Source organism: Eulemur rufifrons, chromosome 14 (assembly GCF_041146395.1).
Source record: "Eulemur rufifrons isolate Redbay chromosome 14, OSU_ERuf_1, whole genome shotgun sequence".
Classification (NCBI taxonomy): domain Eukaryota; kingdom Metazoa; phylum Chordata; class Mammalia; order Primates; family Lemuridae; genus Eulemur; species Eulemur rufifrons.
This window is the reverse complement of record NC_090996.1, coordinates 36,237,613-36,257,387: the sequence shown is the minus strand read 5'-3', so window position 1 is coordinate 36,257,387 and position 19,775 is coordinate 36,237,613. Positions and strand designations below refer to the sequence as shown.

General features: G+C 59.7%; 1 protein-coding gene across 2 annotated transcripts in view; it reads left to right on the top strand.

Moving 5' to 3' along the window:
- The window catches only part of RAB40C (RAB40C, member RAS oncogene family), a 32,476-nt gene extending 13,478 nt beyond the window's left edge, over positions 1 to 18,998 (top strand). Inside the window, exons 3-7 of one of the 2 annotated variants that reach the window (XM_069487171.1) lie at positions 9,024 to 9,084; positions 9,929 to 9,989; positions 15,688 to 15,765; positions 16,152 to 16,317; positions 17,395 to 18,998. In XM_069487171.1, the coding sequence (XP_069343272.1) occupies positions 9,024 to 9,084; positions 9,929 to 9,989; positions 15,688 to 15,765; positions 16,152 to 16,317; positions 17,395 to 17,675 (647 nt within the window). In that variant the 3' untranslated portion in view covers positions 17,676 to 18,998. Of the gene's footprint in view, positions 1 to 9,023; positions 9,085 to 9,928; positions 9,990 to 15,687; positions 15,766 to 16,094; positions 16,318 to 17,394 lie in introns of both variants that reach the window. The other variant, XM_069487170.1, reaches the window with a different exon arrangement.
- Positions 18,999 to 19,775: the final 777 nt, after the last annotated feature.

Below are 19,775 nucleotides of genomic sequence, written 5' to 3'. Positions count from 1 at the left end.
CTTTTGTAGGCTCTACAGGGGGCTCCATTTCCTTGCTCGTGGGGTTGCTGGCAGGATCCAGTTCTTTCTGGTCGTAGGACTGCAGTCCCTGTCTCCTTGCTGCTGTCATCTGAGGACCCTTCTCGGCATCTGGAGGTCGCCCAGCCCACAGCCTTCATTAGGGCCCCTGCTCCAGCTGCAGTGACGGGGCGGGTCCCTCTCATGCTCTGACTCTGCCTTCTCGTCTCTAACTCAGCCAGGAAAGGCTTCTCAGGGCCCATGTAATTAACTGGGCCCACCCAGGCAATCCAGGATAACCCCCATCTCAAAGTCCAAACCCCAATCCCATCTGCAGAGCTCCTTTTGTCCTAGGAAGTGACAGGTTCCAGGACATGGGCTGCTGGGGGGCTGTCATTCTGCTGACCACACCCTTTGAAAAGTTCTTTTGTTGGTTGGTTTTGGTAGATTTTTGTAGGCTCAGTGGCTGGGTCAGAGGAGGGCGTGTACCTTTCTTTTAGATAGTGCTTGTTTTGGTTATCTTTTGCGTGTAAGAAATTGAAATAAACTGAGCAGTTTAAAATAACACTCATTTATTAGCTCACGGTTTCAGGAACCTGGCATGGTTTAGCTGGGTCCTCTCAGGGTCTCTCATAGGCTGCAAATCGAGGCGTCAGCTGTGGCTGGTCCTATCTGAAGGAAGGTTCCTTGTCTGGGGAAGGTTCCCTTCCAAGCTCAGCTCCCTGTGGGCTGTAGGTGTCAGCCACCCAGTTCTGGCCATACAGGGTTCTCCGTAGGGCGTTCACTTCGTGAATCCAGCAAGACCAAATCCCTGTCTCATGTAACAGTGTCCGAGGGGACACCCCTCACCTCGGCCATATTCTGTTGGTCAGAAACAAGTCTCAGGTCCCACCCCCCACCCCCCAGGAGGGGCCCTGGGCTGGCCTGCAGTGCCGGCCACACCGCTCAGCACTGGCTCAGGGAGCCGCTCTCCGAGGACGCGTGGACCCCCTTGTCCAGCTCCAGGCCTGCACTGGGCTGTGGGCGGGAGGTGGGCTTCTTTGGCGTGGGCGTGTGGGAGAGCAGACATGAAGACCAGCTCTGGCAGCCCTGGTGGGACTGCGTGGCTGAGAGGGCGAGAGGCCGGCCTGGATGGCTGGATCCCACAGCACCTTTGCACATCCGCCTGTTTTACGGAAAGCTTTTTCTGGTGGCTGCAAGACCCAGACATTCCTCTTTTGCTTTTTGTCTATCTCTGGAAACTTGGCGGGAGCTTCTTTCGCCTCCCTGAGGAGTAATACACGGAGAAACAGCAGCCACCTCCCCTGACACTTCATCTGCCTTGGACACCACGTTGGGATCACGCGGGTGCGCGCCTCGTTCAGACAGCCTGGCCTGGGCCCTGCTCCTAGGAAGTGAGATCTGGGAACTCCGTGGAAAGCCCTCAGCAGGACGGCCTGCCAGCCCCTGCCCCTGCCAGCCCCTGCCCCGCCCCCGCGCCCACCTCCACGCCTGCCTGCCTCATGCCCACCCCTGTGCCCGCCCCCATACCCGCCTGCCCCCATGCCCGCCCTGGGAGCACCTCTGGCCCCACCCAGGGAGCCCGACTCACACTGACTGGGCTGCACAACAGGAAGAACCTGCTGGGGTCAGACACGTGGATGCCCCTTCTGTCCGCAAGCCTTTCCCTTCCACAGAGCTGGGCATTCCCGTTTCAGGGGCTCACCTAGAATACAGCAAAGGACAGACATTATTAGCATTTTCTGATTCATTCCTATTCTAGCCTTTTATTCATCATGTTTTGTTCGTTGTAATGAATTTTTTAGACGTTGTCTTGTGGCTTTTAATTATGTTGGAAAGTAGATGGATAATTTTACATTTAATGTTGCTGCTGCTTCCATAGAGACTTGAACCTCAGGCAGAATGAGGCAGCAGCGTGTGGGTTGCCCGTGCAGGGGACCCCTCCTCACCCTGCCCAGTGTAGGTGGGTCGACACTGAGTCTGCGCCAAGCGTGTGGGAAACACTCCGTGTCCCCGAGGCTGGGTGGCAGGTTGGACTGGAGCAGCTCAGCTCCAATGGTGCGTGGCGGCTCTTCACTCTGACAGGTCCCTGCTTCCTCTGACAGTAGAAAATCCAATTTTCAAACATCCAGCAGTTCGACCGGGTGTGATGGCTCACATCTGTAATCCTAGCACTGTGGGAGGCCAAGGTGGGAGGATTGCTTGAACTCAGGAGTTCAAGATCAGCCTGAGCAAGAGTGAGACCCCGTCTCTAGTAAAAATAGAAAAAATTAGCCGAGCGTGGTGGTGCCTGTAGTCCCAGCTACTCGGGAGGCTGAGGCAGGAGGATCACTTGAGCCCAGGAGTCTGAGGTTGCTGTGAGCTAGGCTGACGCTACGGCACTCCAGGGCACCACAGGCAACAGAGGAAGACTCTGTCTCAAAAAATAATAATAAAATAAAACAAAACATCCAGCAATCTTGATTTATACACCCAAAATAAAGCTGAGTGATCAGTGGTAGCTCGCGCCTGCAGTGCTAGCTACTGGGGAGGCTGAGGCGGGGGCATCACTTGTGCCCAGGAGTTTGAGGTTGCTGTGAGCTATGATGACACCACTGTCCCCTAGCTGGGTGACAGAGGGAGACTCTGGCTCAATTAAAAAAAAAAAAAAAAAGACATTTTTAAAAACATGTAAATCTGCAGGGGAGAGAGCTGGATAGTTTGGGAAGCAGGGGTGCTGCGGCAGCCAGACGGGGGCGCACAGAGCCCCTCTGAACGCGGCAGCAGGCGGCGGGCTGAAGTTGGGCAGGTGCCTGAAAGGCTGCCCGTCTCTGCCCAGCAGGGACACAGGAGGCTTATTCTCTGGGAGAGTTGAGCCATGGACGCCAGACACTGCTGGGCACGGCAGAGGGCGGAGCAAGCGCATCCCGAATGGCGCCAGCGCCCTGCCCCTCGCTGGCAGGCAGGAGCCCGGGGCAGAGTCACGCAGGGCTTCCCACAGCTTCTTTGGGTCTTTCTGTGAGGGGCGAATGAACAGCCAAGATCACTAAGATGTGAAGAGAGGCCAAAACAGAGAAGGGCCTCAAGGGAGCCCCGGAGAGCTATAAAACTCCCGCTGGGCTGTCGGAGATACTGCATTCAGGAGCGAAGAGCTGCACGCTGTCAGCAAGGCACACTGAGGCCGGGCGCGGTGGCACGTGCCGGTAGTCCCCGAACTTTGGGAGGCTGAGGTGGGAGGATGGCTTGAGCCCCCGAGTTGGAGGCTCTGCTGTTGTTGCAATGAGCTTCTATGACGCCACTGCACTCTAGTCTGGGCGACAGAGCAAGACCCTGTCCCAAACAAATGAAAAGAAAATAAAATTGAGAGAACCAGAAAGAGCTTTAGAGCTTTTAGAAATTATTAAAAAATTCCTACAAGGGCTAGAAAAGAAAGATGATATCTCCCAGAAAATAGAGCAAAAAGACGGGGATGGGGGCCAGATCAGAAAGCTGGGGTCCCAGAGGTCCCTCTGGCTGGCACTTTGTCAGGATGAGGGATGGGAGCCGTGAGTGTGGAGGGGTGAGCTGGGGGACGAAAGGATGTGAGTCTGGAGACTGAAAGGCCACCGAGCACCCAGCACGGGATGATGTGCCCAAGAAAACGCCCTCCAGGCTTCTAGAGAGCAAGGCAGGTCCCACAGGAGGAGCAGGGTGTGGCCAGCACTGGCTTCCCTGGGAGCCGTCAGCACCGGGGCAGCCCTGTCACCTCGTAGCAGCTGGCTTGGAAATGCCTCTCCAGGGTCCGGTCTCCTGTGGTTCTGGACGAGGAGCCAGCAGCCCGCAGCAGACAGAACCGAGGGCCCAAGTGCTGGGGCTTCTCTCTGACGAGGCTGGTGCTGGTGTGTGTCTTGCAGGGTGGTTGTGCTGATTCGGGTCAGCTAAGCGGCAGCACCTCGCTGGGACCAGACAAGCAGGAGGCTCCCTGGGCGTGGCCCGAGCTGGGGGCAAGGCCTTCAGCACCCAGCAGGTGGGGGAGGAGGGGAGGAAGAGGGGTGCCCACAAGCAGTCATTGGTGGGAGCCCCTGGGAGAGCAAGGCCCGGGTGCAGACATGGCAGTGCCCTGGAGGGAGCCGGCCCTCGCCGGGCCCGTGCTTGATTCACCGAACAGTGTGTTACCTTCGCTCATGTTCTGAGAAAAGATTTTTATCCTTTTTTTTTTAATTTTTAAAATTTATTTTCCTTTTGAATCTTTTTTTTTCTTACTGAGACAGATTCTTGCTCTGTCACCCAGGCTAGAATGCAGTGGCATCATCATAGCTCATAGCAGCCTCAAACTCCTGGACTCAAGCAATCCTCCTGCCTCAGCCTCACGAGTAGCTGGGACTACAGGTGCCACCATGCCCAGCTAATTTTTTCTATATATTTTTAGTTGTCCAGCTAATTTCTTTCTATTTTTGGTAGAGACGGGGTCTCGCTCTTGCTCAGGCTGGTTTTGAACTCCTGAGCTCAAACGATCTGCCCGCCTCAGCCTCCCAGAGTGCTAGGATTACAGGCATGAGCCACCGCGACCGGCCAGTTGCTTCTCTTTGAAACTTTCCAAGCCAAAGGCTTCCTCCCTGGTGGTCCTGGCATGGGGACCCTTTAAGGTGGATTGTCATTAACCCTCGGAGTATCTGCTTCTCCCACTGGACTGTCCTCCCAGTGGCTGCTCAGTGCCAGAGCCCCCTCAGGGCTCAGTGTGGGATGAGGGATGGGAGACACTGAGGGTCCTCCCTACACCAAGGGCTGAGACATTAAAAGCATCCTTGATGGGCTGGGTGCTCACACCTATAATCCCAGCACGTTGGGAATGGGCGGCCGAGGCAGGAGGATCACTTGAGGCTGAGAGTTTGAGGCTGCAGTGAGCTGTGATGACGCCACTGCCCTTCATCCTGGGCGACAGAGTGAGACCCTGTCTCAAAACAAAAACAAAAAAGCATCATCGGTGGAGTTTGGCCTTCAGAGATTTCCGAGAGAAAAGCAGCTCAGTCTTGCCTGGGGAGAAGGGCCATTGCTCGGCCGAGGGAGGCAGGACTGGGAGTGGCTGATTGTGGGTTTTGCACGGTCAGGGAGAAGATGCTGTACCGAGAGGAGAGCCGGCTTCTGCCCTCCTGGGCTCTGCCGAGAAGAGGGCTCCCTCACAGAGCCGTGTGCTCTGGGCCCTGTGGCCTCCTGGGCCCTGTCCTGAGATCTGGTCGTCCCGTGTCTGCTGCTTCTGCCGCATTGTGCACTCAGCTCACACTTGTGGGTGGGGGCTCCCCTCGGGACACGCACAGGGCGGGGACTGGGCCTGGTTGTCACAGTGGGTGGGCTTCATACAGCTGAACTGGCTCCCACGAGCAGACTCTGTTCATAATGGTCATGCCATGCTGTATGAGTTGTCAAATACTTTGAAGAAAACTCCTCATCATTTTGTTTAAAAAGCAGCTCAGGCTGGGTGTGGTGGCACCTGTAGTCCTGGCCACATGGGAGGCTGAGGCAGGAGGATCGCTTGAGCCCAGGAGTCTGAGGCTGCAGTGAGCTTTGATCGTGCCACTGCGCTCCAGCCTGGGCGACAGAGCAAGACCCCACCTCTAAATACATACATTTATTTAAGGACTGATGGGGTGAGGGGAGGGGTGACTGAGTTGTTGGAGCTGACCCAGAAAAGTGTGCTTCACGTCCTGCCCTCACGGCGGAGAGATTCTGCCTTTCCAGGGAGGCCCCTCTCGGGAATTGGCGTGCCTGTACTGTCCACTACCTGCTAAGCATACACACGTCTTTATGCAGATTTGGACGGTGGTGGGGTGTGAGAGGACAGAGTAAGCGTGAAGAACATATTTGATATTTTTATATTAAATCACCATGGTATCAAATTTGATATCAAATTTTCCAAGTAAAAAGGCCAGCCCAGGAACTCTGGGCTCTTGTCTAAGCCTCTCGGCCTTTTCTGTAAGGCTGGGTCCCTGCTGTCCAGTGTAGTGACCACTGCCCACTCACCTGGGTGCCTTCCTGGCGGTGCCCGTGTGGGTGCCAGGCCTGTGGGGTGACATACCTGTCCCTTCTCCCAGAGTCCAGACCTTTTCCGGAGCTGCATCCGGGGGCCGCAGGCTCTGCCTGGACGGCGGCCGCGGGCTCCTGGGGGCAGGACACTCGGCACGCTGTGTAGCAGCACAGCCACCGTCTGCAGGTGCAGACCGTCTCCATGGGGACGTTGCTGAGTAGTAATCTTAAATTTTCCCTCCCCGGTGTCCACTGAGAATCCTCGGCAGGTCTCGGCCACGGGGGAGAGCGCAGGGCGCCTGGCGGGGCGGTGGCTCCCCCTTCCTGAGGGCAGCGAGCCGGGCCCCAGAGGCGGGTGTTCCGTGTGCCCAACACTCCGGTCGGCTGGTCGGCCGGAGCCCACCCGAGCCCAGCCGCAGACGGCACTTCCGACGGTGGCGGCAGGACGGGGCGTGGGCGCAGGTTTCTGCGTCCCGGGCCTGTCGCGGACGGATCCGGCTCTCCAGGCTTTGCCGGGCTCCGCGGCGCCGCCGCCCGGGGCACAGCGCCACCTAGGGGCGGCTCCGTGGCAGGGCAGCTCCTGACGGGGGCCGGGCTCGAGTCCCACCCGGTCCGACCGCCTGCGCCCCGCCGGCCTGGCGGGTCTCGTGGAGGTGACGCTGGGCTCAGGGAGGAGCACCCACACCTTTGTGGGAACCCGTTTCCCAGCACCGTCCTCTCGGGTCTGTCCCCAGGGCTGCAGCTGCTGGGACCGAAAGGTGGCAAGTCCTAGGCCAAAGGCTTCTCCGTTTGTGCTTCCTGTTTGGCAGAATTCCAGGAGCTTCCACCCAGAGAAGCAGGAGACCGGAGCTGGGGAGAAGGGCTGCGGGAGGGGCGTGGGCCTGTGTGCGGTTTCTTCCTGAAGACTGTTCTGTCTCCCTTGAGGACATGCGCAACACAACTTCTCACTTTATCGTGTACATACAGCGTGAAATGTGACATTTAACTTTCTAAGTGTGCGTCTCAGCGGCGTCACGTCCATTCTCACTGCCGTGCGCTGTCACTCCCATCCCCGGTAGCGTGTCCCGGGCTCCCGTGTCCCGTGTCCCGCCGCCAGCGCTTGCTGCTGCCTGCGCGTTCCAGCCCCGCCGTGCCCTGGGTGTGCGGTGGCGTCTCAGCGTGGTTTTTGATTTTCGTTCCCTGATGGCTGACGATGCTGAGTGCCTTTCCTGAGCTTCTTGGCCACTGGGGGATCTTTGGGAAAGTATCTATTCACGTCCTTTGCCTTTCTTCATTTTTTTTTTAAGTATGAGTTTCATTTTATTTTTTTCCAGAGGATACCTTTTCTTCCATCCTTAGGGACTCAGCTCCTTACATGGGCTTTGGCGGAGGTCGTGGGGCGGCACCCATGGGCCTGAATCAGGGGGGTCTTCAAGAGAGAGGTTTCTGCCTGCTGTATGTAGTCTGCGTGGAGCCACCCACCACGCAGCGTGCCGTAGCAGCTCACACAGCCCGGGAAGCACACGGGCATCGAAGACACACGCCTCAGAAATGTCCCCAGCAGCTACGGCCCCTACTGTGCTTCTCGTGGCGAGCTTCTTAACGGCCTTGTGCTTAGGCACGCACTGTGGGCCGTCCTGCTGTGCGTGGGCTGCCTTTTTGGCACAATTGTTCCTTCTTTTCTTTGTCATCTTGGAAGCAAGGACCCGAGAGAGGCTGCTCGTTTTTTAACCAGGATGTTTGTTCTTTTTGTTGAGTTGCAGGACGTCCTTATTGGTTCTGGACATCAGTCCCTGATGAGATGTCTGACTTGCAGATATTTTCTTCCATTCTGTCCCTGTGTTTTCACTGTGTTGATAGTGTCCTTGGATGCACGAGAACTGGGTTTTGAGGTGCAGTTAGGAGTTGGCCAGGCAGAAGGAGGGGTACAGGCAGAAGCACTGACGCCTGAGGAAGGTGCCATAGGCGAGACGCCATGTGGTCGGCTTGCAGGGGTGGATCCCACACACAGAGAGACACGCAGACACACAGACACACACGCAGACACACAGACACACACACAGAGACACAGACACACGCAGACACACAGACACACGCAGACACACAGACACACACACACAGACACAGACACACGCAGACACACAGACAGACATGCACACACAGAGAGACACGCAGACACACACACAGACACACACACACACAGAGACACAGACACACGCAGACACACACACACACAGACACACAGATACACACACACACGCAGACACAGACACATGCATGCAGAGACACACAGACACACGCAGACACACAGACAGACACACACACACAGAGACACACAGACAGACTCTGTGAAAGCATCCCCTTGTTTTAAAAATGCCCTTATCTAAGCCCTCTTGGAACAAGTGTTATAAAAAGATAAGAAACTAATGGTGTTTTTAAGGCAAGGGAGGGACTGAGCCTTAACGGTAGAAGCTTTTGGAAAGTTTTCAGATGTCCCATAAACCAGTTTAAGATGGTACATGTAAGTTAAGTGTCCAACACTGTCTGCTCCTACAAATTTCTCTTGGACTGACCTTTTCCCATAAAAGTGTAAAGAAATAAAAACTAAAGATATGGAGAGCTCTCCAGAGAAATAGCAATTTAAAAATTACTATATCCTCAATAATGCTCCAATTGTCAGTACCTGGGGGCTAGAGCGAACCCAAAAACTTGGAAATACATTAGCTTTGAGAATTCAACTCCAAAATTCCTATGAAGTAGGCCAGAGTGCAGATCAGCTGCTGTCCTCTGCGCGTGCTGGACTCACTGCCCGCCTTGTGGCCAGAGCCTCGCACCCTGCGCAGGCCACAGGGAACCCTGCTCCAACAAGAGCATGTGTGTTCCCAGCAGGCCGTGTCACCCGATGCCCTGACCCCATTCTGGCCACGTGGAAGTGGGCAGGCTGGGTCGCTGGGCTGGAGCTGCAAGGACGCCTCTGCCCTGGGCAGCGAGGGCCCCTCCACTCTGCCTCTGGCGTGGAGCCTCTCCAAGAGGGGCCCTTCACCCTCAGCCCCTCCACTTCCTTGCAGGGATCGACTACAAGACCACCACCATCCTGCTGGACGGCCGGCGTGTCAAGCTGGAGCTCTGGTGAGTCGGGCTGCAGCACGCAGCTGCCGGGTGGGGTGCGGAAGCCAGCGCAGGCGGGAAGGGTCCTGCTGACGTTTCACGTGGAGTAGCCACTTAAGCAGGTCCTGTGTAAACATGGAGTAGCTTCTGCTCCGTGCTGCAAAAACCAAAAGCCCAGGTGTCTTGCCCTGGTAGAGCCCGCTTCCCTTGGTGCCCATAAAGGCTTGTTTCCACCGTGGTCCCTTTCCCCTTGCCCTTCACCTGCTTCCCATCACAGAGCTTTTCCCAGAACTTCACAGTCAAGACGTAAATTCCCACAGGTTTGGGGTTGTCCAGCCTGGCAGTACAGTCTCCTGGGGCCCTCACGCCCGTGTCTGGGGCTGGCTCAGCCAGGTGGATGGAGGTCGGCCCCTTCTGCTGTCTGCCAGCTCGGTGTCGGCATCTGTGCAGACACCTCTAGCGCGGCCCTCCTGTGCCTGCTCTGGTCACGTTCCCCCTGGCCTCCCTCCCCCTGCCCTCCCTCCCCCTGGTCTCCTTCCCCCTGGACTCCCTCCCCCTGCCCTCCCTCCCCCTGGTCTCCTTCCCCCTGGACTCCCTCCCCCTGGCCTCCCTCCCCCTGGCCTCCTTCCCCCTGGACTCCCTCCCCCAGTCTCCTTCCCCCTGGTCTCCTTGCCCCTGCCCTCCCTCCGCCAGGACTCCCTCCCCCCCCCCAGGACTCCCTCCCCCTGGCCTCCCTCCCCCTGGCCTCCCTCCCCCTGCCCTCCCCAGGATGTCTGGGGCGAGCCTCCCACAGGGGTCACAGTGTGAACGCTGGAGGGTCCACGGGCCATGGCCATCCTGACACCCCACCCGCCGTGTGTTTCAGGGACACATCGGGCCAGGGCAGGTTCTGCACCATCTTCAGGTCCTACTCCAGGGGTGCCCAGGTAAGACCAGCAGCTCTTTGCTCTTTTTCAAGGGGACGATTCTCCTGACTGTGAGCAGGAGTTGCTGCCTCATCAAGCTCCCGAACACTCTGTGCCCTCCTAAGGTCTTGTGACATGTTAACATTAGATTTTCCCTCACAGCCCGTCCTTGTCTGCGGAGCATGTGTCTTCCTGTGGCCCTTGCTGACCTTGGGAGCCTCCCTTCCCTAGGACCTTGGTGTGGAGGGGCTTTGGGCGCAGGGGGCATCCGGCTCCTGACGTGCCTGCATCTGCCGTCCGGCACAGGCTGTTGCTGTCCTCACAGCTGTGGCCGGTGACCACCTCGTGATGCAGCGATGTGCCCTGAGCCCAGCGCGGCCCCTACAGCCCCCCCGAGCTGTGGGATGCGGCTCGTTCACCTGTTTTGGTAGAAACCCATGCTGGCTTCCCTGCGTGTCCGCCCTGGACTCCACAGGCAGAGTTGGAGACTGCTGGGGGTCGGGTCAGGCTCCGGGGGTGGCTGGGGCTGGATTACACCCCGACACTCCTGTGTGCAGACCGGGGCACTGACCAAGGCTTTGTGTGAGGCTGCAGCAGACCCTCGGGACAGGGGCAGAGCGACAGCAACGAGCAGGACGCAGGGCTGGTCTCCAGGGCTGCCTGTGGGGGGCACCCGTGCAGGGGTCCTGTGGGGGGCACCCTCGGGCACTCTGTTTCTCCGTGTCCCTGCGCTCCCCAGCACACTCTTGTCCTGACCGGGTCTGCTTGTGTGTGACTGAGAACAGAAGGGCAGGAAGTCGCTGAAACCCGTGTGGACAGACCTGCTGTAGTCGCTGTTGCTGCTGCCTCAGCGTGAGGGTTTGACCGGAAGGTCGGTCAGTCCTGTCTGTGACGCAGAGACTTCTGGAAGAGCCAGATGAGACCCTCGAGGGTCAGACCACCCCAGACAGGGAGCTCAGCCTAGGGCAGCACAGCACTTAGTCTGGGGTCTGGATGCCTGGGGAGAAGGTCAGGCGTGTGCTTCGCAGTTCCTGGCTCCAGGTGCGTCTGCCCTAAGCAGGCACGAGCCCCACTGTCTGTGGAGTTTTGGCCCCTTGCAAAGGCGTCTGTACCTGTTTTCCTACACCGCAGTGTGGTGTCCGCTCTCTGCTGTCTCCCCTCTGCTGAGGGTTGGGTGGAGAAGGACCCCCAGGCTGGGCAGGGCAGCATCCCGTCCCGGGCTTCCTGCAGAGATGCTGGTGACCCACCTATGGGGGCAGAAGGGCCTGGGTGTGGCCTGCCCACGGCACTGTGCGGGGAGCCCCCCGGCAGTTCCTTCTGGGCAGGCGGGTTGGGGATACTCAGGTGGCAGCCACTGCTCTGGAGTAGTCACAGCCATGTCCGCTGCCGGGGTGAGGGTGGCTCTAGGGGACACCACAGGGGGCCCACAGCCCTTCGGAGCACACTGTGAGGGACAAGGGCTGACGCACAGCTGGGCAGGTGGAAAAGCGCAGGTGCAGCAGTGTGTTCCGTGGGTCCCTTGCTGTCTGTTAGGGACCGTAGGCACGACTTCAGCTGCAAAAGGATGTTTTGTCTTTTTTTTGATTTTGAGTGTTTCCTAATTTTTCTGCAGTAAACACATACTACTTTTTTGTAGTAAGAGAAACAGTGAAGGAGGGGCCGCGTCCTGGGCTATGCTGGAAAGGGTTGTTGGGAAATGCCAAGGAGGAACCGAGGGGTCGCACCGGGCAGGCTCAGCTGTTAGGTCCCACGACAGGGCAGGTCACAGTTAGTGATCTCTGCTCAGCTACCTGAGAACTCAAAAAAAAAGAACCACCTTACAGATTCTGTATTTGCCAGACTGTAAGTTTTCTTGGAAAGCAAACTGTGTTAAGATTACTGTATTCTCTCCAGGGCATCTAGCACAACTGGTTATTTTGTTTCGCTTTGTTAATTCCAGAAGTTCTTAGTTCTCATTTCCTGGACAAGAGGAGCTAGTTGTGGACCCCAAGTGCAAGTCTTGGGCCTGGGTGGGGCATGCCAGGCGCTTCCTGGGGACCTTGTCCTTGGGAAAGGCACCTGAGCCCAGAAGCTGGGCCTCTGGCCGTCTCGACTGAGCGTTTGCTTGGCCTCAGAGCCCGGCCCTGGCCCGTGTCCCTGCTACTGTGAGCGGCAGTGAGGAGGTGGTGGCGTTCAGAGCAAGTGCAGAGCCTGATTTTGTCTGTTGAGACTGGGGAGGCCTTGCGGGTCCCGCAGGGCCTGGGTCTTGCAGTTGGCACCAACAAAGGCCACTGACCACCTTTTTGCTGTTGTCACCTGTCCCACAATGGGGCAGTCTTGTGGCTTTTGTCCTGAGTCCCTTCACATTCCACTAAAGAGCCAAAGCCTTCCTCCCCTTTGTGGACTGTTCGAATATTTTCTGTTGTTAGAATCCCAGAGGCTGGTTTGTCTACACAGAAGGGGTTTTGTGTGGAGACGGTACAGGAGTGCGTGCTGGTTAGCACCAGGGCACGCCACCCGGCTGTCACGCTCACTGCCGGGGCTGCTCCTGGGCGCTGCTAGCAGAGGGGAGAGCTGGTGTTCATTTATGCCTGAGGGCACTAATCTGCTTCAGAAACCAGAGCGTGTCTTATGTTTATTGTTTTAAAAAATAGAATGTAGGCCGGGCGCGGTGGCTCACGCCTGTAATCCTAGCACTCTGGGAGGCCGAGGCGGGTGGATCGCTCAAGGTCAGGAGTTCGAGACCAGCCTGAGCAAGAGTGAGACCCCCGTCTCTACTAAAAAAGAAATTATATGGACAACTAAAAACATATATATAGAAAAATTAGCCGGGGGCCGGGCGCGGTGGCTCACGCCTGTAATCCTAGCACTCTGGGAGGCCGAGGTGGGCGGATCGTTTGAGCTCAGGAGTTCGAGACCAGCCTGAGCAAGAGCGAGACCCCACCTCTACTAAAAATAGAAAGAAATTATATGGACAGCTAAAAATATATATAGAAAAAATTAGCCGGGCATGGTGGCGCATGCTTGTAGTCCCAGCTACTCGGGAGGCTGAGACAGGAGGATCGCTTGAGCTCAGGAGTTTGAGGTTGCTGTGAGCTAGGCTGACGCCACGGCACTCACTCTAGCCTGGGCAACAGAGTGAGACTCTGTCTCAAAAAAAAAAAAAAAAAAGAAAAAAAAGAAAAATTAGCCGGGCATGGTGGTGCATGCCTGTAGTCCCAGCTACTCGGGAGGCTGAGGCAGGAGGATCGCTTGAGCCCAGGAGTTTGAGGTTGCTGTGAGCTAGGCTGACGCCACGGCACTCACTCTAGCCCGGGCAACAGAGTGAGACTCTGTCTCAAAAAAAAAAAAAAATAGAATGTAGTAGGAGCATTTATTTGCCCCTTGTTCTGCCTCGTTGAGATGCACTTGACCCTGGGGTTCCTGTCGGGTTGGTTCTGACAGTGCGGACCCTCATCTTGGTTTCTCAGCTGTCCTGCCAGTGGTTAAAGCCAGCTGGTTTTCCCTGGCGAATCCGGGAGCATTTTGGTCTTCGCAGCCTTGGTCTGACCAAAGCTGGAATCTGCCTGTTCTGCCCACAACCGCAGCCCTCAGACTCGGCAGTCCCAGAACGGCCTGCGCAGAGCCGGGCTGGAGATGCTGGCGCCAGCAGGGGTGCAGCCAGGCTTCCCCAACAGCCCCGGCACGGTTGGCACCTGAGCCAAACCCGCCAAAACACGGCCACTCACTTGCTTTAGTGCTTGAATGTCACGTGAGTAGTGGCGCTCACTGCGGAAAATACAGGTCAACACAAGCAACCAGAAATCACCCTCTGCCCTTCTGCCATTTGTAACTTATCCACGTGAACTTTTCCAGTGTCTCGTGTCGTGTGTTTACGTCTTTACTGGAAAAAGGTCACACTGTGCCTGCTGTTTGGGACCCGTGTTTCTCAGCTCGCCGTCTGCTGCGTCTCCCCACGATCGTCACACAGACCCTGAATACGCTCCTGTCGGCGTAGTGTGTTCTCCACTCGCCGTGCCCTGGGGTCGGACGTTTAGTGTGTCTGAGTTTCGCTGCGGTGACCAACACTGTGCTGTGCATTGGGGAGGGGCTGTGCCGGATGCTTCCGTGGCACCCGAGAGGGCTGCACCCCCGTGCCCAGGGCTGCAGGGCTGGCTCCCAGGGATGCGTTCATGCATCTTTTTTTTTTTTTTTTTGAGACAGAGTCTCACTCTGTTGCCCAGGCTAGAGTGAGTGCCGTGGCGCCAGCCTAGCTCACAGCAACCTCAAACTCCTGGGCTCAAGCGATCCTCCTGCCTCAGCCTCCCAAGTAGCTGGGACTACAGGCATGCGCCACCATGCCCGGCTAATTTTTTTCTATATATATTTTAGTTGGCCAGATAATTTCTTTTCTATTTGTAGTAGAGACGGGGTCTCGCTCTTGCTCAGGCTGGTCTGGAACTCCTGACCTCGAGCGATCCACCCGCCTCGGCCTCCCAGAGTGCTGGGATGACAGGCGTGAGCCACCGCGCCCGGCCTGCGTTCATACATCTTAAAGCTCAGCTTTTGTTGCCCACCGAAGTGCTTCTGGCGGTTGGTCTTTCTCCCGCCTCAGAGGGTCCCCGGGTAGCGATGCTCTTCCTGAGCCCCCGCCCTGCTCTGAGCAAGGCCTGGGTCGTAAGAGGAGGATCCGCAGGGCTGGGCTCAGTCACCTAGACCTTCGTCTTAACGAGACCTGGGGACTGCATGTAAGACTCCAGAAATCAAAAGACAGTTTTAAGAGGCTTTAAAAGTCCTGATTTTGAGGAGGAGTGTGGCCTCTTCCTTCAGTCTCAGCTACGCCTTTCTCTCCGCTCCCTTACGTGACTGAGTCTTTTGCTCACTGAAGATCGTGCGGGCCAGCGAGTGGCTGAGTCCCGGCTCGGCGGACGGGTCTGGCTCCTGAGCCTCCTTCAAGTGGGTTTTAGGCCGAGAGATGGGCGTGCGGGGAGGCACGGCCGAGGCGGGCAGTGTGCTCCCGCGTGGCACTGCTGGAGAGCCCGTGGCAGTGCCACCTCGAGATACTGAGCGTGGACGGAAACAGCCCAGAGCTGAGCTCTGGGTAATTGGTCTCTGAGGGACACGGTGGGGAAGCCCTGTGGCAAATCCTGCTCTGCCTGGCTGGGGAGCTCCACAGAAATTGCTCCCAGGGTGACTGGCATTCCGCCCTGCAAGTTTTGGGCTGGAGAACTCAGAAGTGCCCCCAGGCGGAGCTCACTGATGGACTAATGGCGAGGACACTTGGCGTCCGCAGCCGCAACGCCAGGCGGACGTCCCCGGGAGGCCGGGCCCTCAGCTGCCTGCCCAGGCCAGGGGTCGCGGCCCCTGCGTGACAGCCCGGCGTGTGCACGGCTCGGCTCCCGGCCCTCGTGATTTTTAAATGATTACAGAGCGATGCTTACGATGTGCTTGCAGAAAAGAAGCTGAAAAAACGTCAATTCTGCCCCAGACGATGCGTCCAGGGGAGGGAGGGGAAGTGGCATTTGTGACACCTGGCAGCAGTCTCCACTAGCAGGAAGGCCCCACCCCGAGGGGAGGGGAGGTAGAGGCAGGGGGGCTGCAGAGCTCTGTGCGAGAGGCCCTGCCCGTCCGGTAACCCGGGAAATGTGCCCGGCAGTGTGTGTTCCTGGCCCCCCCAGCACTGAGACCCCTTCTGTCCAGGTGGGTCCCCCCTTGGCCCGGGCCCAGCCGTGCACGCGGTGACCTCCTGAGTCTCTTACAGGGGATCCTCCTGGTGTACGACATCACCAACCGCTGGTCCTTCGACGGCATCGACCGCTGGATCAAGGAGATCGATGAGGTGGGTGTGGGCCTGTGGACCCCTCCCGGGGAATGGTGGGCTCGATGAGGCCCCCAGGCTCTGGCCCTGGGGGGGGCTCGGGGGGCCTCTGCCTGCTGCCCCTCCTGTGGCCCCAGCAGGCCCCACGGCACAAGGGCCAGTTCTTGGCGGGATCTGAGCTGGGCTCTGCCTTCCAGCCCAGGTCTGATGAGGTTGGTGCCATCCTGGCCCACCCCCTGCCCCCATGGCTCCCCCAGCCTCAGAACCCAGACAGTGAGGGGCCCGCCGGCTGCCCACGGGTGGGGGCGTCCTGCCATGGTGCCTTTGCTGAGTTCTGTGCTGCCCCCAAGCACGCGCCTGGGGTCCCTCGGATCCTGGTTGGGAACCGGCTGCACCTGGCCTTCAAGCGGCAAGTGCCCACGGAGCAGGCGCGCGCCTACGCGGAGAAGAACTGCATGACCTTCTTTGAGGTCAGCCCGCTGTGCAACTTCAACGTCATCGAGTCCTTCACGGAGCTGTCGCGCATCGTGCTCATGCGGCACGGCATGGAGAAGATCTGGAGGCCCAACCGAGGTGGGGCTGGGGCGGGGCTGGCGGGCCCTGCTGTCCCTGCCCCGCGGGGCTGCCCTGACCCCGAGGTTGCCGGGGGTCGGGGTGGGGAAACCACACGAGGGGGTCCAGGCGGGTCCCTCAGCCAGCGCCACGGCGACTGGGAGGAGAGCGGGGAGCAGAGGCAGAGGCGGCAGCTCCGCCCCTGCATGGCTCCTTAAGAGCTGTGGCCGTCTGGGCCGACCCTACAGGCCCCTGCGCCGTCGGGGCGAGCAGGCCACAGCCTGGCCCTCACGGCGCTGCAGCCGCGCTGCCCGCTCCGCGTGGGCTGGTGGGGTCCCCGTTTGCTGGCCAGGCCCTCATTGTTCCGGAGACGGCAGCTCACTGTCAGGTGACCACGGGGCCTGTGCTCGCAGCGTTGCAGCCTTGTGTCTGTGCCACGTTTCATGCCACGTCCTCGAACACAAAGCCCCGTGGTGACCTCCCTCGGGGAGGCAGTGCCGTTGGCTTGAGCCGCCTCCTGACAGGGCTTGCTGCCAGGTGGAGGAGGGTCAAAATCTCATCTTCCTTGAGATTCAGCTCCCCTAGGGACTCCCTCCCTTCTTAAGGGGCACCATACAGAGCCTGGCTCCCCTGCCCTTGCGGGTGTGTCCCCCGCACTGTGCAGACTTTAGCTACATGGAGTTAAACTCCAGCCACCACTGGAGTGGCCACCAGAGCAGCTCGGCCTGCGGAGCTCGGCCGTACGCCCACTCGCACCACGAAGTCCCAGTGTTGCCAGCGCTTCGGGTTCCAAGCCAGGGCCTGGGCGGAGCTGGTCTCCAGGGGTGAGTCCCCTGCCCGGCCCTTCCCAGTAAGCGTGGCTTTGGGGTAAAGGCAGGAGAAGGAGCCACCAGCAGGCACCCCGACTTGTGCAGCCGCTGGGGTGGAACAGCTGGGGCCTCCAGGTCCCCAAGCAGCCCTGTCCCGGGGACCCCTCCAGGAGCTTTGAGACCTTCCAGCCACACGTCCCTCGTGCTCGTGTGGTGGTGAGAGGCTGCTCACACCCGGGGCCTCCCCGCCCTGCCCCTCTCACGGGCTGACCTCTCTGCCCGACCCCAGTGTTCAGCTTGCAGGACCTCTGCTGCCGCGCCATCGTCTCCTGCACCCCCGTGCACCTCATCGACAAGCTCCCGCTGCCCGTCACCATCAAGAGCCACCTCAAGTCCTTCTCCATGGCCAACGGCATGAACGCCGTCATGATGCATGGCCGCTCCTACTCGCTGGCCAGCGGGGCCGGGGGCGGCAGCAGCAAGGGCAACAGCCTCAAGAGGTCCAAGTCCATCCGCCCCCCCCAGAGCCCGCCCCAGAACTGCTCGAGGAGCAACTGCAAGATCTCCTAGCGGCCCCGGCTGGGCACTGCCCTGTGCAGACTCGGAGGGCTCGCGGGGGTGCTCCTGGCCGGGCGCCAGGCCAGGCTGCGTGCGGGGAAGACTCGGCCACACGGCCCTGCCTAGGAAGCCTGGGTTTTACTCCACACCCAAGCCGGGTGCGGGGAGGAGCGTGCGCAGAGAGCACGCTCGGCAGGCGGCGGGGAGCGTGCCGCGGGGCAGCTGGGCTGCTGGTGCTACGGGAATGTGTCCGAACAAACCCAGGACTGCACGGTGCCTGGGCTCCGGCGGGAGGGAGCCTGGCTCGCCTTTCTTATTTATATAGAGAACATTTCACTTGTTTTGTACATTTTTAAGGGGCCTTCAGGGAAGCCTGGACGCAGCCACGTGGCAAGCCTGCCTCTGCGTGGCCTCGGCCACAGGGAGGAGCTTAGCCGGCTCGGGGAGGAGATGCGAGGTGGTGCCAGGAAAGGATGAGCCGTCGGAGCTGGAATCCTCCTCCGAACTCGGGGTCGGGGCTGCCAGAGAGCAGCAGGGCACAGCCAGGCGAGCGCACCCTCCGGGAGCCGGCAGCAGGCTCGGGCGGGCTGCAGCCAGTCCGGACGCCGTCCTGTGCCGCCCCAGGCCTGGGCAGCTCGCTGCAGAGGGGGAGCCCCCGTCTCTGTCACTCCACGGGGCCCTCCCCCCACGGGGCTGAGAAGCTTCCCGCTGTGGCTTGAGACCTTCGGTGGCGTCGACTGCGCAGCACCCAGCGTCTCTCCAGCACGAAGGCGCAGAGCCGCCGGCACCCGCGGGGCTCCTGTGCGCCTGGAACCCCGGGCACCTCGTGCAGCCTCCACTCTTGGCAGCTTCTGTTCACTGATCCTGGATGTGTCCCCTCGTTGCTGCTTACCTGTCACCGCCCTTCTGCCTGGGAGGTCACACATCGCCGCAACCTTCTGACCTAGTTTTGAATGACCCACCTGAACAGCCTCGTCCACGCGTGGCCGGTGCTGGAGGCCACACCCTCCTCCAGGACCACCGGCCTCACCTTTGTGCTGGAGGCCCAGGCTCAGCAGGCCTGGTCACCGCTCCTCTGAAAGCCATCGACCCTTCCTGCACCGTGCTGCTCTGCCCCGGCGACCAAGGCGGCGTCAGCGGTGCCTGCTCTCCCCTCCCCGGCTGCATCGGCCCCGCCCGGCCCGGTGACGGCGGCGGGTGGCACTGGTGCTCAACTCTACCTCCCGCCCTCGGGCTCCCCGGCCACAGGCAGGGCCGGCACCCAAAAGGAGCCCTCCCTGGGTGCGCGGCCTCCCCTCACCAGGGACTCTTCGCAGTGCGTTTCTGAGAGGGGCCTGCTGTCCCGGGGGGCGAGGGCCATGGCCCCCGTGAGCTGCGGATGAGCGGGGGAGCCAGCCGGACGGCCCCTGCAGCCGCTGGGGACCCGGGCCCCGGGGTTGGGCAGAGGCAGCCCGGCCCCATCTGTCTTGTTGCTGCCACAGGGCCCCCTTCGGAATTGTGAACAAACCACAGGGACTGCGGGCTGGGCAGTCCGTGTTCACGGTGTCAACACTACCCTTGCTGCTGTCGACACTTGGGCCACTCCTGGGTTCTCTGTGAACTGTTCTCTCTCTCTGTACAGTGAATACAATTCAGCTGTGATCTCCGTGTTTCCTTCCGTGTGAATTGGTCTCGATCCTGTCTGACCAGCGGTGGGTGCAGGGGGATGAGGCCCGGCCAGCACTGCCTTGACCCTGCCGGCCCAACCCGCAGACCCACCCAGTGAGGGCGGAGGGTGGGCCGGAGCGGCCGGGCCTGGCTACAGGCCACACTGTGTTTCACGGCAGCCCACCTGGGCCAGCAGGGGGCAGCCCCCTCGTGCCAAGCCCTCGCTCACGGCCAGGGTGGACTGTCCCCACGACTTGCCACAGCTTCAAGGACCCCCAAAAGCCAGGACCTGGGGTAGCACCCTCAGTGGGAAAGCCGTCTTCGGACAGGGTGTGCAGGGCTGTGCCGGCCGCCCTGCGGTCAGAGCCCAGCTGGACGGGCACGCTCCGCTCTGAATGCGGCCCCCACCCCCAGGACCACAGCCTCTGGCCTCGGGGCCCAGCTGGGCTGCCCCTGCCTGGCCGG